The 22,809-nt window shown below is 30.1% G+C and overlaps 1 protein-coding gene and 1 long non-coding RNA gene across 5 annotated transcripts in view; one reads left to right on the forward strand and one right to left on the reverse strand.

The window, feature by feature from the left end:
• Positions 1–22,809, forward strand: part of LOC118194633 (neural cell adhesion molecule 2-like) — a 700,988-nt gene that overhangs the window by 577,733 nt on the left and 100,446 nt on the right. For all 3 annotated transcript variants that reach the window (XM_085815883.1, XM_085815885.1, XM_085815884.1), the window contains exons 7-8: positions 5,342–5,632; positions 10,429–10,716. In XM_085815883.1, the coding sequence (XP_085672009.1) occupies positions 5,342–5,632; positions 10,429–10,716 (579 nt within the window). The remainder of the gene's footprint in view (positions 1–5,341; positions 5,633–10,428; positions 10,717–22,809) is intronic.
• The window catches only part of LOC146997776 (uncharacterized), a 620,175-nt gene that overhangs the window by 414,557 nt on the left and 182,809 nt on the right, over positions 1–22,809 (reverse strand). The gene's annotated exons all lie outside the window — the stretch shown is intronic.

A 22,809-nucleotide genomic window follows, 5' to 3' on the forward strand; every position in this document is an offset into this window, starting at 1 on the left:
CGCCAAATAAATAACTCTCGCCAAGCTTGGCGCTCACCCCGATTATGTAAAAATCTTACTGTTTGTTAACTTTGTGTATACACTGCGCATAATTATATTGGAACAAACTGTTTACTGATAAATAAATATAAATTTAAACTAACATTTATAATCATATTTTATATTTATATTTTTTGAGTATATTAAAATTATAGTTTTCTTAATCTTCCATTTAGAATGTTGCATGGTTTATATTGATACTAGATTTCGTATTTTTGTAAAGACCATTATTTTCTGAGATATTTTATCTCACGATAAATTATGTGTATATGTACAGAGATCAGTAATGTCGATACTTTTAGTTTTAGGAAGGAGAAAAATAGCAGATATTTTTATGCATATAAAAATGCAGTTAATATTTAAACGACAATACATACATAAAATTTTTTTGAATTATCAGGTTTACAGATTATACATATGCGATGATTAAGGTGTAAAGATAATCATTTCATCAAAGAAAAAATGCTAAAATTCGTAGAAAAATTGCAAGATAAATCATGATTTTTGTTGATTGGAATTTATACTATAGTCTAGAATTTATATTAAAAAGAAATTGTAAGCTCGGGGAATTCCCATTAACATTTCCTGCCTGTAAGAAAAAAAAAAGATAGCAAATAATAACTTAAGTAATCGATACTTGACTAAATAAGAATTATTTTATATATTTTAAATCAATAAAATTCAAACTTTAATTAGCTTTAAAGTTGAGCAGTCTCCATTTATCACTTTGTTTCGCAGTTTAAAATGCTAATGTCAAAGTAATCAATATGATTTTTATAGGTGATACTTTTGCTCAGATTTAAACATTTAGAATAGATATTGGCATTTTTGGTTAATCCATAACTGTTAACGATTTTTATATCATCTAAATACCTAAAAGTAAGATTAACCCTTTTGGCTTATTCACCGTTTTGAATGAAAGCTAATTTGTGTACAAAAATAAAGGGATTATATATTGCAGTGGAAAATTTCTATCTGGTGTCCAACATAATTGTTGGTAGATTTTATATTTAAATTTATAATAGTTAAATGAAAAGCAATTAATTGAAATAAATAATACATTTGTTTAAGCTGATGCTGTTGTTAAATTCAGGGAAGTTACCATAAAGTAAAATTGGATTATTCTTAGTTTTATTTAAAGGAAGAGAGGCATGACTCATTTCAAAATCATAGCTGTTTCAAAATGATATTATTTCAATAGTTTTTTAAACATTTATGTTATTGTTATAAATTTATTATTTTAAATATTATATATTCAGTTGTTGTTTGTTATTGTTATTGGAAAAGAGCTTACCTATTTCTTAATTTTTTTAAGTAAAATCAGCGTTATTTTTGTGGTTACAGGGAAAAACGTCTGGGAGAAATCCTAGTCGCATAAAATATCGTGGAAGAAAAGAAAGAAAGGCAAATATATATATTAAAAAAAGGTTCAAAATCATTCGAGGTACAAAACGTCGTCGTAAAAAGTAAAGGAATTACAAAACTTCTCAGTTTTAAAACATCATCGTAAAAAATATCGCGGTAAAAATAATGCATCTAAAAATTATCGCATGATGATAATATCCCCAGATATGCATTTTCAGACTTTAAATACATTAAATGTATGTTCGCATAATGATCTATGAGTGCAAAATTAAATGAGGAATTGTTTTGCCCCTGTATATTTTTGTATTTTACATATTTTTGTATTAACTAATGTGTTTTTGCTGGAAAAGGAAATCTAAACTTAAGGAATCAAAAATTTAAGAGAAGTAGAAAACTAATGCTCCGTATAACGTAACATAACAAATTTTAAACATATGTAGTTGACTAGTAAATGTCATTATTTAATTGATCTCTTTTATGAAGTTGGTTTAATAATAACCTCTTTCATAAATGGTATTGGCCCACCAGCGGCCGAGCGGTAAAGTCGCTGAATGCTGGTAGTTCGGTCCGAGGTTTGAATCCCACGAATGGGCTGGCTGCATGGGTGTTTTCGTGGTTTTCCCCATGTGTAACGTGTATACGAGCCAGTTTCCCTGAAGTCCTCCACGAAGGCATTCCTCCCCTTAGGCAGATACCCTAGTGTGCTTTGCCATAATTAAATACACACACACATAAATGGTATTCATATTGTTATGTAGGTTACTATCATAAATTTATCATGGTATTAAGAGCTCGCATTTAAAACATTTAAAATCTGAAAATAACATCTGCAATAATTTGTAAACGCTTTATTTTTCTCACGATATTTTCTACTACAGTGTTTAAAATTGCTAAATGTTTTAATTGCTTTATTTTCTACGCCGATGTTTTATATCACAATGTTTTCAAACTGCGAATATCTCTCAAGCTTTCTTCCTCCCACCCACGATGAATTTTACGTCGATGTTTTCACACTGCTTGGTTTACTCCGCGAATTGTTCTTCGCGAGGCTTTCAGAAGACACCATTCTACTAACGTTTAGCTCTATTTGCAGTAAACATGAATTTAACTACTGTTTAATGAAATTTTGGAATTTTATATTGATTGGGAAATTTGTAGTAGGTTCCATTTCAATTTTTTATTTTTGGGGGTGGGAAGACATATAGTTTGCTAAGAAAGGATATTTCGTTGTTGATTCATAAGTAATTTGATTTCTCCTTTTAATAATTTCATCATAAAATTCTTTCGAAATAATGCTAAAATTGTTGTCTTCCTTATCAGTTGTAGCAGGTATAAAGTGGCATTTCAGTTCTTTAATATCTGCATATATATGTAGCTACATCTAATTTTCCAGTTTCAAATTTGGAAATTTCTTTTTTTAATGAACTAAAAAATATTAATTTTCTATTCAATAAGAGTACCAACAGCATAGTATTTTTCATAGTCATTCCTATTGGATTTTAGACAGCAATTTTAAATTATGTATAATATAATAATTCACTGAGGTGCGTTGGTGTAAATGATGAAAATTAAATAGACCGCTACCTAAGAAAAACAGTGAAATAATCGCAACTAAATTAGAATTTGTTAGCTTATTTAAAGTACTTTTATCACATCTGTTTCCATTAACACCTTCTAAATTATATATCGAAAATTATTAAATTAGTTCTAAAATTATTTACTCTTTTATTAAGTAGATTCAGAAATGTAAAAAGTTCATTTTCCAATAATTATTTCCAGTTCTTTAAAATGCTTTAGGAAATTAAAGTAACATTTTAGATTTGATTCTTTCGTGGAGACCATCATATTTTCACTCAAAGCAGTTAAAGGAAATGATGATTATACTTCATACGAACTTATTGATTCAGAGCTCTTTATTTCAATTACCGTTTAGAAATGTAATAATGAAAATAAATGCTTCCGTTTTCATTTTACATCCTATCGATATTCTAATTTTACTCAATGCAAATGATAATACAGGTGTTAAATAAGTTTCGTAAATTTTATGTAAAAATCTATTGATTTCGCAAACAAATATTGCTAGTCAAGAAATTATGCTTAGTAATGCTAGCAGACTTATTGATCAATGTTATCGTTAAATTAATACGTTTCTGAGGCATACCATTTACTAAACAACTGTATCTTACATATTGATTTCAAATACTTGCTCGATTTAATAAATCAAATCTCTTAAATCTCACATTTGATCATAATCAATTTCAGTGACTGAGTGTAAATTTTAACGAAGATATGATTTCATTCTGATTTTAGATAATTTGTTGTTTTAATATTGAACTAAATATGTGAATTTGTTAATTCAAAATGATTGACCGGAATATGGAATAATTTATTAAAATTAGATAAATTTCCCTATGTCCTTTTATTTCAAGTAAATATATACGGAAATTTTGCATTATATTCTTACCATTCCTGAAATAGATAAACTTGAATACAAAAAAAATATAATAATAATAATAGCTTGGATTACGTGCATGTTAAAAATTAAATTATTATTCTGTTTATGTAATTAAATTTCGTTTAATAATTAGATTAGTAGAGTGATATTTAATGAAATGTATAAATTTGAAGTGAAATATTGGAATATACCCCAAGCCTGGTTATGAAAACGTATGCAGATTATTTGGGTGCACAAACACATTATATAACTTTCAACAATAATTCGCATATTGTTAAATCCAAGTTTCCTGGGATGCTACTGGAATTACATGGAAGATATAGTGTAAAATCTAACTACTAATAGAATCCCAGTTTTGGATTAAACCAAAGTAAAATCGCAAACACAGATACAAAAATAGAAATATGAATTTTGCTGTCAAAGAAAGAAATGAGGAAAGGAAGCTACCATTCAAATAACAAAAATAAGTGCAGAAACAAGGATAAAAAGGGATTTTTCTTCAATAAAAAACGTAAATTAATATCCTAGATGAATGGATGAATGAAAAGAAACAATAATCCTTAAATATATAAAAAGATCAGAAAGGATTTGTAACAATCATTAAAAATTCTATAAAATTTGAGCAGGAATGATAATTAAGTTATCTAACTATTTTATAATCAATATATAAGACGAATTTTACTTTTATAATGCAATATGAATATGAATCTTGGTAAAATACCCATTATCTGACTTCTTGCTTTCCTCGGTGAAAACATTTACCACAGATACATATAATTTAATTATTAAATAGAAGCTGATAATTATTATTATTTATTATGTAGAAATCAGATGATCTTCATAACATCAGTATGTCATGATGTCAAAAATTATTGTCAGTTCATAATTTAAGCTCTCAATAGGAAATTAAAATTGCTTTCTGACGCTCATCAATTAATTTTTTTTAATTTTTACAGCTCATTTGTTTGGAGAATATTTAAAGCAGTACTGATATTGAAGATTAATTTAAAGCTGCATAGATTAGCCAAATTAATCATTTAAAATGTTTCTGAAACAGAATAAGAGTTATTTGAGAAACATATACAATATATTCTAAAGACTCTGTGTCTTTAGTATTGCTATTTAGCAAAAGAATGTGTACATCAAGAGACACTTCGTAAAAAATGTAAATGTCACTTAACTGCAATTTTTATATATTTTTCCCCGCCGAATGCGAAATTTCTTAATCCAAATTATTACTGTAAATTGACCAAAATAGAAAGCATCGAACAATGTTTTGTATGAATAAATAATATCAAAATAATTAATAATGAATAATTAAATAAATTCATAAATTATAATGAATAATTTTGTATCTCTGGATTTGAAATCGGATTTTAATTATAATATTTATCTTGAAATTATATTTATTGCACAAAACTTTATTCTTCGAGTCCTTTGAAATTTGATATTTTCGAATCTGTGTACTTATTTTCTTTTCAGTTCCTCCAGAGGTATCTCTACAATTTGGAGCCAACATCAAATATTCATCCATCAAAGAAGGCAACGACGTATATTTAGAATGCGTCATCAAAGCAAATCCTCCTGTATCTGAACTGACTTGGTTCTTTGAAGGCATACCTTTTTACGGAAATGCATCTGCTGGAATTATAATTTCTAATCAGTCTCTAGTGCTGCAAAGAGTTCGCAAAGAACATCGTGGAAAATACAGATGCTTAGCAGCAAATACTGAAGGTCAAGGTCAAAGCTTAGACCTATTGTTGGAAGTGCGATGTAAGATTTTATTTAAATTTCATTCGTTTTAAAGGCTTTGAATTAGGTAATAACAAATCATTGTGAAAATATTTGTTTAAAAATATTTTATTGGATATTGATATATAATATTATTTGTTATAATTAATATTTGTGAATTCCAGGGAAACTGTTGTTCAGTTTGTATATTTCCATTGTTTCCTAAAGCCATTTAGGCAATGGCACTTGATTCCAAAATACATTAAATAGAAGTTTCAATCTGAAAACATATATTTCTTCCTATGATGGTAACATATCGTAACAAGGGCAGATAATTTACGTTTCCTTGGAAATATAATCATGCTATAATTAAATTGCATTGAATCGCAGCGGGATTTGCTCATATAAGAATTGCTTTTTGAAATCGAAAATTTATTACTACAAAAGGTGTAAGGTAAGATAAACTATTATGATACGTAGTCTAACAATATATTTCATTTCCTTTTATTAATTCGCTGCAGAGAGCTTTATGGTTACGCGCAAATATAAGTTTTTTACATGCGCTTTAAAGATACATTATAGCCTCGATTTAAAAGGAAAAATATTGAGTATTTGAGATTTTATTCTGAATACTTCATCTCTACTTAAAGAGCAATATCTTTATACACTTTAATGCTAATAATTTATTGCAATATTCCACAAAAGTTTATTTAAATTGCATTATTTTTAAAAAACATAACTAAGTATTTTTAGTATAAGAACATATTTAAGGAAAATTATATTCATATTTGTTTTATTATTTGCAATTTTTTATCGCTTAATGCTAATAAGGGCTTATCATTTTTGGCTATCGTGAAAATCGTTGATCATACTCAATTGTGTTGTTTACTAAAACCGTAATTACAAACTTTTCTAGGATATAACTGAATCATTTGTAAAATCTGCTTTCCGTTTAAGTAATTTAATTAATAAATATGTTAAATGAAACTCGTAGTAAGCAGATTATTATTAAATTATGATTTTCATTATCGACAAAAAAATTTAACTACCAATATTCATTTTATCTAATATTTTTTTGGCTGATCTTTGGAATATGGTAACTGGTAGTTTGGCGACATTTTGGAGGCGATAAAGGTTACTACCTAGGACTTCGGTAATAATGTGAGAAGCACTCAGTTCCGATTACGCATTATTTTGTGTCAGGGAAATGAGAGATCATGAGATATGTCATGTGACATTAATGGACGAATTACAGTTGTTTAATCGGAAAAGGGGGGGAAATCTGGAAATTTCGTATTTAGCTATATTCTGTGTTGTGTGAAACGTGACATTAATGGACGAATTACAGTTCTTTAATCGGAAAAGGGGTTTAATTTGGAAAAGCTTCATTGTGTGTTGTGTGAAATAGTGTTGATTAATTTTCGGATTGCATGGCGCTATGTAAAGTGAATTCTAAATTTTTAATGCATTTATCTGATAATAATAATAATTTGAGATTGTGTGAAAGGAAGGATATTAGAAGTTTAAATGGCCGTACAAGAAATATGGTGAAAATGGATATTTTGTGAAAAGGAGTGTAAGGAAGGGTTTAATCATTTGAGGATATTATTTTTATGCATTGTTCTAAATGTAAGGAGTAAATAAATTAAAATTGTATTATTTGAAAATTGTTATTAGCAATGATTTAGTTTAAAGTAATTAGGATTGTAATCTAATTTTTATTAATTTAATGTATGTGCTTATTTATATTTTAAGTAGTGATTTTTAATTTAATTATATTTTAATTTAATGATCGTGATTTTGTGAGTTATATTTTTGTAGTATTTTGGAACATGTTTAAGTAGTAGTCGTTGAGTATTTTCATGCATTTTCGTGAAATTTTTCTAATTTATGAGAAAAAAGCAGTGTACATGGATATAGTGAAGAGTGTGCGCAATGCCATTTTTGTGCAATTCTGGGATGTTTTTTTAAGTAAAAATAAGTCGACGTGTACATGGTTTAGTGATATTTTAATTAAATGATAGTTATTTTGTGAATTTTATGTTTGTAGGAATTTGGTATACGTTTTAGTTGAAGTAAACGTGCATGGAAATAATTTAAATATTTGACACTAAGTATTTGTAATGTTTACGGTATGAATTCGTTGGTAACGTTTATAATATAATAGATAATTTAGAGGTAAAAGTTTTTGAATATTTTATTTATTTTATACGTGGAAATGTTCATATTTGGAAAGGGTATATACTTTTTCGCGATAAGGTAATTTCATATATGTTCCTTTTACCGGGTTTAAAGATTCAGAAAATTTTCATGCATTTTCGTGAAATTTTTCTAATTTATGAGAAAAAAGCAGTGTACATGGATATAGTGAAGAGTGGGCGCAATGCCATTTTTGTGCAATTCTGGGATGTTTTTTTAAGTAAAAATAAGTTGACGTGTACATGGTTTATGTGTATGTCTTATTTTGAAAAACGCGCAAAGAGTTTCCGATTGTGCACTCTTTCCCAATTTTGCAGTGAATATTTGTCATGATTAAGCAGTTTTGTTAGATAAAATTTCTAGTATAAGTGTAATTTGGCTAGTAGATTGTTGGAAAAAGTGTTCAGTAAATAAAAAGAAAAGAAACATGTCTTTACTTCGTGAAGACAAAATGGCGGCGGGAAAAAAAATAAAAAATAGAGGGTGGCTGTAGCAGAGTTGATCGCCAAATTTTCGCCAAAAATCGCCAAGTTACCATAATCCAAAGATCAACCATTTTTTTAAATTAAGTTCATCATAGATAATATTCTTTATTTCTTAGAAGTATACCATAAATTATTTAAAATTTAATTTCTAACCCGTTTCCTGATAAAATACAAGCGATGTGTAGAAAAAATAGTGAGTAAATAAATTAGTCTTTAAAATTGCAGGAAACATTAAAAAAAATTTACATCAATTAATAAAATGCAATAAAATTTTCTGGATGCAATTAATATATAAAACATCAAGATGTACTAAAGACGTTTTGAAAAATATAGCGAATTTCAATAGCTTAATAAATTTATCGGTATTTGAAATAGTATTTCTGCCAGGCGTTCTTGCATTCATTGAGGATTTGAGGTTTTATTTAGAATTCTGTTGACTAACTGCATGCATTGAAGATGAAGACATGCCTTATTGTCTGCTTACTCATTCACCATTGTTTATACTTTTTCATATGAAAAAGTTGATTTCTAAAGCATTAAGTGAAAGCATGAAACTTCAGATTCGAAGCACGTAATACCTTTTACAATTCAGAATGTTTCCCATACTATAAAATAGGAAAGTGTTGCAGTGGAAGGGAAATTCTGATTCGAGAAAAGTATTTGATTTTCTACTTCGGCATTCTTTTAACATTTAAACAGAGAGTAAATGCTCTGTGGAAATAAATTTTATTCTTTAAAACTAAAATCGCTTTCCTATACCATAGAAGCTCTTTATCTCAAATCATGGGTATGGAACGGCTTCGGTAATGGTACTAAGCACCTAAAAAAGTGTAAATCTAAGTCTGCGTTCCAACATGGTTTACATGCATTATGCTTACGTAATATCTGTATTATTTACTAAACAAAAATTTATGATTTAAATTTTCTAGCTCTCTGACGATCATTGCCTATGACATAAAGCTTTTTCATTAAAAAATACAATAATAAAGGATTAATTTTTACAAGTCGTTTTCGAAAACATCTCATATAATAAACTTTGTAATTTACTTTTAAAACTTTCATTTTCGTTTAAGTTATATAAAAGGAATAATACAGTGTTTTTGGTGTATTGAGAATACGGCAAAGCACACTAGGGCTATCTGCCTAAGGGGGATGCCTTCGTGGAGGAATAATACGGATCCTAACTAGTGTTATATTTTAATAAAATATCTTTCATTTTATTTACTTCGTGTCCAAAATGAAGTACGTTAAAGAGGTTAGGAAAACACGCGAAAAAACTTATAATGTAACTCTGAATACTAAAAATTATTTTAACAGATCTTAAAAGCTTAGTACTAAAAATTCGTTCATTTCTTAAAATCATTATAAAACCTTAATCGCATTTTATGAGTGTCCAGTCAACCAAAAAAATTTTTTTTTTTTTTTTTTTTTGGAATAGAGATTAGTTATTGAAATTTTCTGTATGTAAAAAACCACTGTGGCAGAGAGGAAGCAGCCAGAGTTGGCCTTCGTCCAGCGTATTCTCCATATAGAGATTAGATGTAAAATCCTAAGAAGGTTTTTAGGTCCATAATATATTAGGATAGCCAATTCTCTGCTGTGGGTTTGACTACACTTATCATAAGAATAGGTTCATGGTAATATTGCAGCTATACACGTTAGGGCATATACTTATGAAGGAGGCTATAATGATCGAAACAGGGGAACAATTAATATACAAGAGAGAGAAAATGAAAATATGCAAAACGAAAATATGATAACGATGTTTGGTGCAAGAGAGAAGATATCGTAGAAAAGAACGCATAAAAATATACCTGCATTGTACAGTTGGGGAATATACAGTGTTAGATATATAGAATTGAAAATGAGTATGCGATAAATAAATTGGGAGAATTTTTATTAATTCTAATGTTTGTACATAACCTCTGTATAGTAAAACAACAGAAAATTTTTAATAATCTTACTAATTTAACTTATCCTTTTTAAATAACATTTTTAAGCGGAAATTAAGTAATGAGAATTCTGTTAATCGCTATTTTATTGAGACAGAATTATAAAACTTTTAAGCATTTTGATAAATTAGTTAATATATATTTCTAGATGCTTGCATTTTCGAACAGAAAGCTTACGAATACATTTTACCTTCATTCTTAGATGCTCCTACCTGCAAATCGACTCAGAAAAGTGTCTATGGTGTAGCGAGGAATGAAGTTGTAAACGTTACCTGCGAAGTGGAATCCGATCCTAGTGACGTCACTTTCCGTTGGGCACTCAACAATTCAATCGAGAGCGTAGCTTTGCATAACTTTACATCCCATGGTGCTTATAGCGTCCTAACTTTCACTCCCAAAGCTATGCCTGAATTCGGAGCTTTACTCTGTTGGGGCAGAAATGTCGTCGGAGAGCAGAAGGAACCATGCGTCGTTCGCATTATACCAGCAGGTAAGAATGCACGAATCTCTTTGAAGTTATTTAAAGCGTGCAGTTCTGAAAAGGATTTAATCTGCCGTTTCAATGGCGTATATTTGTTTCATCTTAAAGGGAATTAGATTACGGAATACACAAACTTCGAATAGTTACATTTCTCATGAAATTATCTTAGATACATGTGAATGCAAACTCCTTATAGGAACGTAACTCTTCAGATATTTCCTGTTTGCATTTACACTTTTGCTGACTAAAACTCTAAGCTTTATTTTAATTAAAACGTTATTTTTTATGGTTCTTGCTTGGTTAATATGATCTACTGTGTCATATAGTTATTTAGATATGCGATAAGTGCCATAGAAGAATAAAAATATAAGAGAAGGGCTTTCACCTGGACGTAGTAGTAAAAGCTGATCTGTTGCTGACCGACATTAGCGATCTATTCGATGAGTTTCATCTTTGATTGAATATAAAATAATAGTCTGCCAAACAGCACATGCAGTCGCACGATCTTAGCTTAAATTTTATAACTGAACATAAGTTAGCTCATTGTTATTTGTCAATCCAACAAAAAGCTGAGTTAAATTTATAATAGTTAGTGTTAGTTTCTTCGAGCTCAAATTGACAATAAATATTTAATTGTTTTATATCTACCGCATTTATTTAGTATTTTAGTTTTTATAATAAAAACGGGACGAACGTTCTGCTGGTGGTCTAAAAGAAGGGTGATAAACTTCCATATATATATATATATATGTATATATATATATGTAAAATATAAAAAAAAATACAATGGCTTTGCTCTTTGCGAAACAGCAACCTTTAATTACTTTTCTGCAATTCAGGATCGTCCCCTAACCCAGTACCTGCTAGAACATTCACGCCTATTACATAACCTCCTCATATAAATGGTGAGTCATAAGTTCTCCTAGACAGATGCCTTCTCGCCTTCGTCCTGCTAACGCTTCCGCTATGCTCCTCTTTCTTTGCTTTTATTATTACATATATATATAGAGAGAGAGAGAGAGAGAGTATATCTACTGAACTTTTTTTCCTTTAAAGTATGTCATGATCTACCTACCAAAATCCTGATATTTAACACGTTCAAACTTGTTTCTTGTGTAGTTATGAGAAAGAGGGTGTTAAACCAACATTATAGTTTATTAATTATGTTTATTAGTTTAAAAGTAGCTTCAGGAAAAATGAAAATTAAACTTTATTATCTTCCCATTAATAGGAAATCTTCATATCTCCAACTATTTGTTCATAATTTGGTGTGTATTCGTTCGAATCTTCATAATAACGTTTATACTTCTAGCAGCATTCTAAAGCTTGTCTTAACATTTCGTTGCTAATATTAAATTGCAATGGCCTCTCAATGGGTCAGGGAGTGTGTGGTAGACCCGTCATCGCTTTTGCGCCATCTATGCATACCCCAATGCAGTTTATTCATTCTAAACCTTCAGTTTAAGAAAAATCATCAGCTTTACATATGTCTTCTCTTGTTCCATATTCTTCCAAAGGACGGCGAAATAACAAACCTTCATCCATGTTTTCTTCGTTAATGTATCTAATATATACTAAAAACTGAGCTAAGTTTTAAGCATCATTTGTTTCGGCCAACTAAATTGCATAAATTTTGCTGTTTATAAATCTAGTATTAATATGCTCAAACTGGTTGTTGCTAATTTTAGAAATTCTATTGATGACAGTGTCGTTTGATAAAGGAATTTTTAGATTTCATGGACATAATTACATCCGTGAAGTATTTCTAGAACTTTAGTAGTAGAGGTAATAAAAGATCTTCTAAGTGTATGGATTTTCATTTTTAGCAAGTAGGGAAGAAACTTTGCATGATCCGAATAAATATTTTTCTTCAACAGTCATAAATTTCTCAAAATACTACTTATTTAATTGAACATTTTAACATTCGTTCGAAATACTTTTTTGGTACTGAAATATGAAGAATATTTTGGATTCAAGATAATTTCTTAATTATGATCGTTTCATACTCTTCAGAGCAAAACGTTATTGCAAATGAAACAAAGAGGTTGTTAATTGAAATCAAAGTTATTGAGGGTTAATTGGAGAAACGTTTCATCAGATTTTCTATTCACATCTTAGATGCCACTTTTTAATTACTAAATGTAGCCAAACCAATGTCTGAACGGTTACCACTATATACTGGTTATTCGACCTGGTGTGAGTTTGAATTTAGGCGAAGGACCTAGCTGTATGATTCGTTTTCATGATTTTTCCCATGTATAATGTGAATATAAACGGGTTTGCGACCCTATGTTGGGGCCACGACCCACAATTTAAGAAACGTTGTTGTGAACTAATTTGCGTTCTAGGTAAGTTCACAACAGTAGAAAAAGAAAAGCCAAAACAGAAAAGAAACCCATAGAATAGCCACATAGAAAAGACAAAATAATAAGGTAACTGAATTAAAAAATATGGTTACACTTGTATTGATAATAATTTGTAGCATAACAACAGAGATAGCGGTTCACTTAGCGGTAAGAAATAACTCAGGGTAGTTTATGAATAAAAGTAGCTTATTATGGAGCGAAGGCGATCCGATGACTGGTGTGGCATCGTTATAAAGTTTATTTACATCAGAAATTGAGGTATCGATTAATCTGGATAAATATTTTATACAAATAAAGAATCTTTCTAAAAAATTGTCCATTAAAATCGTGTGATTGTAAACGGATATATCATACAATTCTTATATTCGCAGTTTTTATATAAAATAATTATGTAGATACGTAATAATGCTTGCAATGATTATTTATGTTTACATTACTCATTTTTTAATTTGGTGTTATAAAAGAGGGAATTTTAATCGAGTGCGCAAGCGCAAGACTTTGAGGCAATAATCTTCATGGAAAAAAATATTTAAATTTGTATCCTGACTGCAATTATTCTCACATTCGCTGTTGTTTTCACTTATATTGTATGAAATATTTATATTATGCGTATGTACTATGGATACAAAATAACAAGTGGCTAGATCCTTAGCCACTTGTTAAAAAAAGATGTTTGCAGTTTTCAGAAAAACAAACATTACGTAATGTACTTATTTTTCATTTGGTTCCTAAATTTATTCATTTGCTCATTAAACTTTATGTGTCTGATGTATTTTGTTGCAGAAAACAGAGGGCATACTAGGAAAAGTAAATAACATGTACAAAGCTTCTTATTTGCTGGGAAAACCTTTATTTGTTTCATTACATGGTTGAATAAAGGTGACATAGAAGTAACTTCTGTATCCTAAGGGGACGTCACTACCAGCTGGGTCTTTAAAAGAAAAAAAAAATGCCTTTGGCTAACTTAGTGTCTTTGACAGAATAACACATAACACGTTAGAATGTGCATTGTATTTTAGAGCTACGAAGAAATTATATACGTTATTCAGAGTTTAAATGTCAGAATATGTTTTTCATAATTAAAAAATAAAGCCATCTTTTTCATAAAAACATTACGATTCCTTTGTTTTTGTTTACTGATAAATGGATGTATACTATATGCATAATTTCCCTTTCAATAATCTGTAATTAGCTCTTGATAAGGTGCAAATAAAATTCACTATACCTCTAGCAACTACGAAAACTTTGAATGCAATTAAAGTTCAGACACTGTTTTTAAACAAAATACGTTGTGAAACGTCATATCTCTAAACTCATAACTGAATCCCTGTTATTTGTAAAGAAATTTCTCAAATTTAGCTAAATAGTCATACTTAAATATCTACATAGAATAATTTTACAGTCTGTTCTGTTTGTGTACATACTATATCTTTCGCATTTATTATTTTTTTACATTCGACACAAACTACTGGTAAAGAGGTTTATTTAATTTACATAACAGTTATTTTATGACTGTAATCTTTCCTGTTACTTATTTCTTTCCGTTTTCTCCCAGAATACAAATTAGTTCGCATGTATATAACTAAGAGTTTGAGATTTTTAAGCCGTAGCGTGTTCTGCCTCTTGAAGGCCACGTTGCTAGGTTTGCCATTCTAGATAAGTGTTCCTGTCTTCAGCTTCATTAATTCTTACCAATAGTTAAATTCGCGCAAGTGATGTCCAAATCAGCTTCGCGACTAAATTTTCGGTGCAACCTTTGGCTATTAGAGATTTAAATTTAGCTTTGCATTTGAGAGGTTCTTGTCATAAATGCTGGCGGATTTGTGAGCATCATGTGCGCCTTCTTTTCATCCATTTTAGTTGGAAGTAAAGGGTCATTTACACACTTCTTAAGTCTCTCTGTACTTAGGCATAGCAATAAGTCGCTTTACGTCTATCAGAGCTTACGTCTATCTTTACGTCTATTTGGTCACAGTTTACAGTAGTGAAAAACGTTACACATTACAAAATTAAATTTACAAAATAAAATGTTATTTCATCAGAGCTTGTTCTATTCGTTTCAAATCTAGCTATTAAAGAAATTTAAACGGTTCTTTAAATCAATCATTTGAAAGAAAATAAATATAAGGAATGGAAAAATATATAAAAATAAGAAGACTGCCTTTGATTTTCTTTCTTCATTAGAATTTATATAAAACCGATAGTAAAACTAGAAATTCTTAAAAAACATTGCAGTGTTAGGTGTCATAAATAATTGGAAATAATAACAGCACGTCATATTTTAAAATTAGGCAAGAAAACGCTAACTTATATTAACCCAGATTTTAAATAAAATTCAAATCTACACTATTCTAAAACTGCACCAAATTAAAAATCAATTTAACATCAGTTTAACACTGTATTTTGGCCTACTTTTAAAATTTACAGTGACGTGTTTAGCTTTTGATCAATGACTGCAGAAAACTGAGTGGTAGCTCTTTTGCATTTCACGAAGAGGTCTTTTGGAAGCGTGTTAGGAACAGAGATGTGCTTTTCGTTTACAAACAGTTCGTAAGTGAACGCCTGTTCCCCCTCCCCCCCCCCAAAAAAAAAAAAAACAGAGCTCTTCTAGAGTTCACCCACCAAGAACTCTAGTTTCAAAGTGTCAGGAAGTTCGGTTTCCATTTCAGAAGAGGAAAGAATTTTTACCTTTCCATGTTTAAAGGGAGTTTAATTTTTATCATTTCCCAACTTTTTGTAAAACATCTTTATATTCAAAAATTAATTTTTCGTTTTATGTAGAAAAGAGGTTTTAGGGAATTTCGAAACTACAGTTGCAAAAGGTCGGTGCCTTAATGACATCAACTCACTAACGTTTTAGCTGACCAGGCCATGTAAATTCCCCAAGGTCACGCTTGAGCCCGAGAGCCTAAATGGTCACAGGGTATCACGATCAAGAAACAGACGCGAAGACTATAAAGCAGCAGAGAGTGTTTATAGTTTATGTGTTCGACTTCTGTTTTGAGCCTAATTTTAAATCAAAATTTACTAAACCTTAGGAATAACTGTTCAGAAATTATGAGCAACTAAAATAATAAGTAATGTGTATGAATATTTTTTTTTTTCTGACCAAATGTCCAGACACTTGATTCTCAAGCAGTGTGAGAGTAATTAAAATAAAATGTAAAACTAACTAATGTAACTAACTAACCAATGTAATGTAACTAACTAATGTTACTAACTAAATGTAATTAACTAACTAATGTTACTAACTAAATGTAATTAACTAACTAATGTTACTAACTAAATGTAATTAACTAACTAATGTAACTAAGTAAGTAAATGTTAAAAACTTAAATAAGAATAAATTAATTTTAATTAATAACTATGTGTATAATTTTAATAATTATTATTATTTTCTTAAATATTGTTAATTTTGTTGATCTATTGTGCAGTTTATTTCATGTGTAGTTTTAATTTTGTTAATTTGTTGTAAGATTTATTCTTCGCAAAATCTTCTTTCGCTTTGTTTTTCCGTTTTTTAATATTTATAATGTTAGCGCTGTATAAGTCTCCTCTGCATATATACAGTTATAAATATCTTTTGTATTTATAAGTATCGATATAATTACGTTATCTGAATTGTATGATAAAAATACATTAAGAGAATGGATATGAACATAAGCTTTATTTCTTTACATATATTTTTTGAAAAATTTATTTTTCTTTCTTTCTTTCTTTATTTATTTATGTATTTAGTTACTAATTTATTTATTTACTTATTTATTTTTTGCATGTGTAAACTTTCAGAGTCACTCATAGTTTTCATTTTGTTACTTTCTTATACAATTTCAAAATCCCCTCTTACCGTGTCTTTCTTTTCCCTGTGTGCAACAGAAGATCAATAGTTACGTTTTGGTAAATTGATTAAACCTTCTAATTCATATTTAAAGCATGATGGAAACGTACCAGAAAATCAGCATGAAGAACAGCATCCAAATATTCGCAGTAAGTAAATTTTCCTATATTGCAGAGAATGCGAATAATGTCCGAAGGTGGCTGAATTCACCTCTATTTAGATTTCGAACAGAAGAACAGAACAGATTTTGAATAGAAGAAGTTTCTTTAGTAGGACAATCAATTTCTTTTTTTTTTCTTTTTTTTTTTTTTTTTGTTTCAATTAAATTCAACTCTTCACCTTGCAACTGTAAATTGACGTCATTAAATATTTTAAACAGGTCTGTCAAATAAGCGATGTCATTTTTCGATGTAATCAGGTTTTTCTCATAGTTTTTCGTCTCTTTTTTCAAGTAAGTCCAGTACTGAGTCAAATAATTTTAAAAAACTTGTTGGATTCCCCTCTGTGTAATTCTAAGTTACTATTGGAAGTGAAAAATCTCAAGAACTGATAAGCGAATAATCGCTTGAGTTCGTGTGACAGGAAACAACAAGATAGAAGGGTAAAATAACCCTTTATTATTCCAACTGAAGTTTCACAAAACTCCGTCTTGGAGTTGTAAAATAAAGCCGACACTTGGGCCTGAACTTAAAATTAAACTATAACTAATTATATATTAACTAAGAGTTAAACTAAACTAATCTTAACTAAAGAGATAGAGAAGCTATCAAGAGTCAAACAGAGTTGGCCCCTTAACGTTAATTGACTGCGAAGCTATCAATGTCTAAAGTACGGCCGAGCGTAATAATAGCTTACGAGAGAGTAGCCTAAAAAGACGGACTCGTGCAGCCAGAATATTTGGTATCTCTCTCACTAAGACTGTAGTAGAACTTCGCGGCTATATACATCTCTTCCATATTATTATTCAGACGTGCTTCTATAACTATGCTCTGGCCGTAAGTGGTATGTTGAAGTAAAAATCTATAGGAAAGGAAGTTTAACTCAAAATTTAACTGTTAATAAAATTAGCATAATCCTTAAAATCTCTTCAAACAAATAATTTCGAGGGCCAGCGAACATCTATGTGCAGAAGCAAGCGATTGTTATCGCTCATTTTTACTAAACATTTGGCCAAATAATGTCGTGAAGTGAATTGCTTCTCTTATTAACTGCTGTAGTAACCTAATGAAGCGACATATATAGGTGTTCTTTTAGATTTTTTGCAATTAAATGCTGAAGACAATGAATAACACAGTTTACAGCGAGTACATGTGCTACTGTTTGTTTCAAATGCGCTATGAAACCCTTATGACGCCGGAGCATATCAGTAGTAGCTGACAAAATATTACGAATAGGAATTTATTTGTCTTGAAAGAAACTTCCATTGTTGTTCATGGTGATTATTTCATTTCATTGTGGTCAGATTGTACATTGTATTAAATATCGATTCTTCCTTTGTATGAGCTTCCAAGTTTTTGGCAAATTTCAACTGTTGGCATATTTGTTTAAATGAACGTATCATAAAAGCAGTGTTTTGTTATTTGGTAGAAGTTGTTTATCGAGTTCAATGGAAAATCTGCAAATCGCATAATGATATTTCAACATTAGCCATTTCATCTATTTTTCTTTGCACCGAATTATTAGTCAAAGAATGTTTTCTGATCATATTTGACGGCTTCGCATAATGAAGAACAGTTTCCATTGCACCTGTGACCGCCAGCAAGATTAATTGTGTGTGGGTTTTCCGTTTTCGCAATTAATAATGAAATATTACTTCAGGCTAATAGTCCATCATGTTCTTGTTTAGGAGACAACGCAAGAAGGTTTGAAATAGTTGGCTGACTTAAATATTTATTTTCTAGTCTTTGAAAATAAGATAAATCTTTGTTCTTTTTTATTAGCATGCATTTTATAGAAATGCTGTTGCAGCCTAGGAGGCTTCAAGGTTTCATCTGAAAAACTTGTGCGGCAAATTAAATTCATAAGTAATGATTGGTAGATAAGAAGTTCGGTGAGTGAACTCGCTAATCATACTATATTAATGATACTATAAGTACGTAAATCCATATTTAAAATGCTCAACACTGTAGCTCTGACATTTATTCTTAGATTCACATATTTTGAAATTTAAAATTTGCCGGGGTGTAAATACATTAACTTTCCAGCAAATTTATAGAAAGTTACAAAAATGATGGCTGTAATGAATTCTGTCACTTTCACTCACAGTTATGGAATATTGGCGAAGCACGCAAAAATAATAATATATTCCTAGAGCTATCACTGCATGTAGTAGATTTGATACTGTGATCACTGCATGTAGTAGATTTGATACTGTGCATGCACAACGTTTCTGCTTTTGCTTCTTTGTGATGTCGGTGTATATGCTCTGTATAAAATCCATTGCCAATTTCCCATACTTTTCTCGAAGCAAGCTCGATTGCGTGATTTTCGTCTTTGCTTACCAATTTGCAAAGAGGTGTCATCGACTAACTAAACCGAATTAGGTATACCTATACCGAATGCTAATTGAATTTTCAATGCTTATTTACGCAATAAAATTAAGACAAAAAACTAGGTCAATCCTTATTCGTGAAAACTGTAAGTACTTTCAAAGTATTCTATATAAATCTCCTAAATTGGTTAAAATAAAACTCCACTGCCGCCCCTCGTGATTGTCTTAACGTTGACTTTTTTCATCGGGACCCGCTACTACCCCAATGGAAGCCTCCAGCGTCAGTTGGCTGGGACGGTACCGCCACCGTTGAGAAATTTGATTTAGAACAATGTTTCTCAACCGCCGGTCCGCAAACCGCAAAATTTAATATAACAACTAACAGGTTGGAAGTGTGCAAAAAAAGTAGAGAATGCGAACATATATTTAAAAGTTTATATTTAAAAGATTATGATATCTGTCTTAAAACCAAAGGGTAAGGCGGGAAATCATTAGTGAAGAAATGAAAAACCTTGTGATCAAAAGAACTGTATGTTGGATAGCATGTGTTATCTTTTTTTTAATCAAATAGTAGTATGCAGTTAAAATAATTTTAATAAAAATTTTCTTTTCCATACTAAAATATAAAATCGACTAATATTTACCAAAATATCTAAACATATTTAAAAATGAGAGAATAGTTAAGAGAAAACCAATTCGAATTAGCAGAATTTATTAAGCTTTTTCACAACAAACTTCTAGCAGTTGACATTTTGCTCGAATTTATGGTATATAACAGTATATATATATATTTAGGCTAAAAACAAATCGTTACCTTAATTGTTCTGACCTGCGTTTCTATGATTTCATAAAATAAAAGAGAAAACGGGATATCGCACACAGAGATATTACGATAACGTGCTTCCGAAGGCACATCAATTCCTAAACTTCTCAATGTAAGGGAAAGAAAAATCTCCACATCTAAGAATGATGCTATCAATCAATTTCTAACTCTTTGTTGCCTCGACAATATCGCTTACTAGGTCATGAATCATGTTTCTGTCACGCGCCACCTTTTCATCACTTCCGTTCATTATTCATCGTGCTGTGGCACTCTATGAAAGTGCCCTATCGATGAGTAACGTTTCGTGCCGCCCTCCATTTCCAGAGTTCTCACTTTGTGCGTGAAAAGTGGTTACCTCTCTTGCAAGCATTTATTCCTTTATCTAGTTACGTCTAAGAAACTACGCATAAAATGAAAAATAACACGTAAAGGATATTCTCTTTAAAGATAACTAAAATTCGTGACCTAAACTACAATGTAAACTTAGAGGGTAAATTACCTTTGATAGTGAATTTGATGTATTTTTCAGGAAATCACAAATTATTGAAAAAGTCCTTTTTAGCTAAAAATTCAAAAAAAATTTACAAAAATTACATTTGCTGGTATCTCCTTTTCTCTTAAGAAATAATATCTAAATAGCAGTGCGCGAAAGGGAATATGAAATACGTGTTATGAAAGTTTAAAAGAAGTACCCAAGAATAAGGTTAATATCTATATAGGAATACAAAATGCACATTGCTTTAATTTACATAGATAAATGCAAGTTAATTTAGGTATTTTTTAATTATCACCATATTTTTGGCCATAATAAATGAATCATATTCGTAAAATTAGTACAATACATTCTGAGAACGATGCTCAAAGTATTGTTCTCAGAAGGTACTGCATCGCTGTCAAAATGCACTATGTCAAGGACGTGTGAAAGATAAATTAAGTCTTAAGTTTCACTCAATTTCAGTAGTTGCCAATGCAGTTAAATACCGCTTCAAAGTGCTGTCGTCTTTTCTCAGATTATATTTTGGGAGGAAATATTTTACATGCTACTTAGCAGAATGCCCCATCTTAGAGGTGAAAAGGATGAAATAAAACATCTTCCATGCGAAAGATGAAGTATTAGAAAAGTTCAGAAAAAAGCACAAAAGAAATTCATATAGCGGACGAAGTATCGCTGCTGACCTGTATAAAGATTACTTTTTGAAACGCACTACAGCTTTCTCATTAAACATTTTGCTTTTGAAAACATGAATCAATATTCTTATCTCCATTAATATCATAAATGAAGTAAAATACTAAACATGAATATAAAATTTACAAAAAAACAAGCAAAAAAAATCTGAAATGTTTCAGATTTTAAATTACGTCCAAAGAGGCGTTTTTTTAACATTTTGTGTGTTACCTTTGTTTATTAATATCAAGTTCTTTGCACTTAACGTATAAAATTCAGTTCAGCAGCAATGCCGCAAAACAATTTTAAAATGAGTATGTCTTTAGATTTTACGGTGCATAATCTCGCGCGCTGGAGATAAAATGTTTTTCTGTACAACGTTGCCATTGCTCGCTTCGAAATCCTTGAGTTTGTTAATCAAAAATTCGTTAAAGTTTTATAAAATACGAAATCGATAATAAAACAAATTTCAAATTTAGGCTTTCAGATGCCCATATTCGCAGTAGGATTATATCATTCAAAACTGGATGGCTCTAGGTACCATCACATTGTTCCATCACAATGCGAGAAACATACATACATTTATGCAGAATCCTCATTATTTAATTTCTTTAAATATATTACAGGGCGATGGTATTGATGGCAACGATTTGAAAAGGGATACCGCTTTTTCAAATTTGCAACACAAAATCACAAAACGAAAACAGTAGTCCTTCAGGGACAAAGTCCCTTTGGGCTAAAATGGAAATGGCACTTTATTAAACCAAAGGAGCGTTAGACCAAAGGGGTATAAGTCTCAAAACGGCGTTTTGCGTCGTTTCACTTTCTGCGTTGATTCACTTTTCAAACTGTTGCCACCAAATGTTATCGCCATGTTTTATACTTAAGGAAAGTAAATAATGAAGAATCTGCATGAATGCAGCAATGTTCATCGCATTGTGATAAAACAACGGTACGTAGAGCATCAAATTTTGAATAGCGTAGTCCTCCAACCGAACATGGGCACCTGGAAGCCCGAATTTTGAATTTCGAATTTGTTTTATAATCTATGTCAGACTTTAAAAAAAAATTAATTAACAGATTCAATGATTTTAAAGCTAGCAACAGCAACACTGTACGAAAATATTTCTATCTCCAGCGGGCGAGAGTGTGTATCCGAAATTCTGAAGATATGCTGTTTTTTAATATTTTGTGCTATAGCTGTTGAATTGAAGAAATCCACAGAAGAAAGAAAAAAATACGCAGTAAACATTCTGTGTAAATTTTATGAGGTGAATTGTAATTTCAAACAGCGTCTGGTGAATATTATTTATATGTATAATTTTTTAAACATTTCCCGTTTACAGATGTCATAAATAACCATAATTCTGAAATGAAAGCGTATACTTTATTAGGATAGCGTGCAGTAACTGGCATAAA

The sequence above is a fragment of the Stegodyphus dumicola genome, chromosome 4 (assembly GCF_044657685.1).
Source record: "Stegodyphus dumicola isolate Sdum_Otavi_A_Nest chromosome 4, ASM4465768v1".
In the NCBI taxonomy this organism is placed as follows: domain Eukaryota; kingdom Metazoa; phylum Arthropoda; class Arachnida; order Araneae; family Eresidae; genus Stegodyphus; species Stegodyphus dumicola.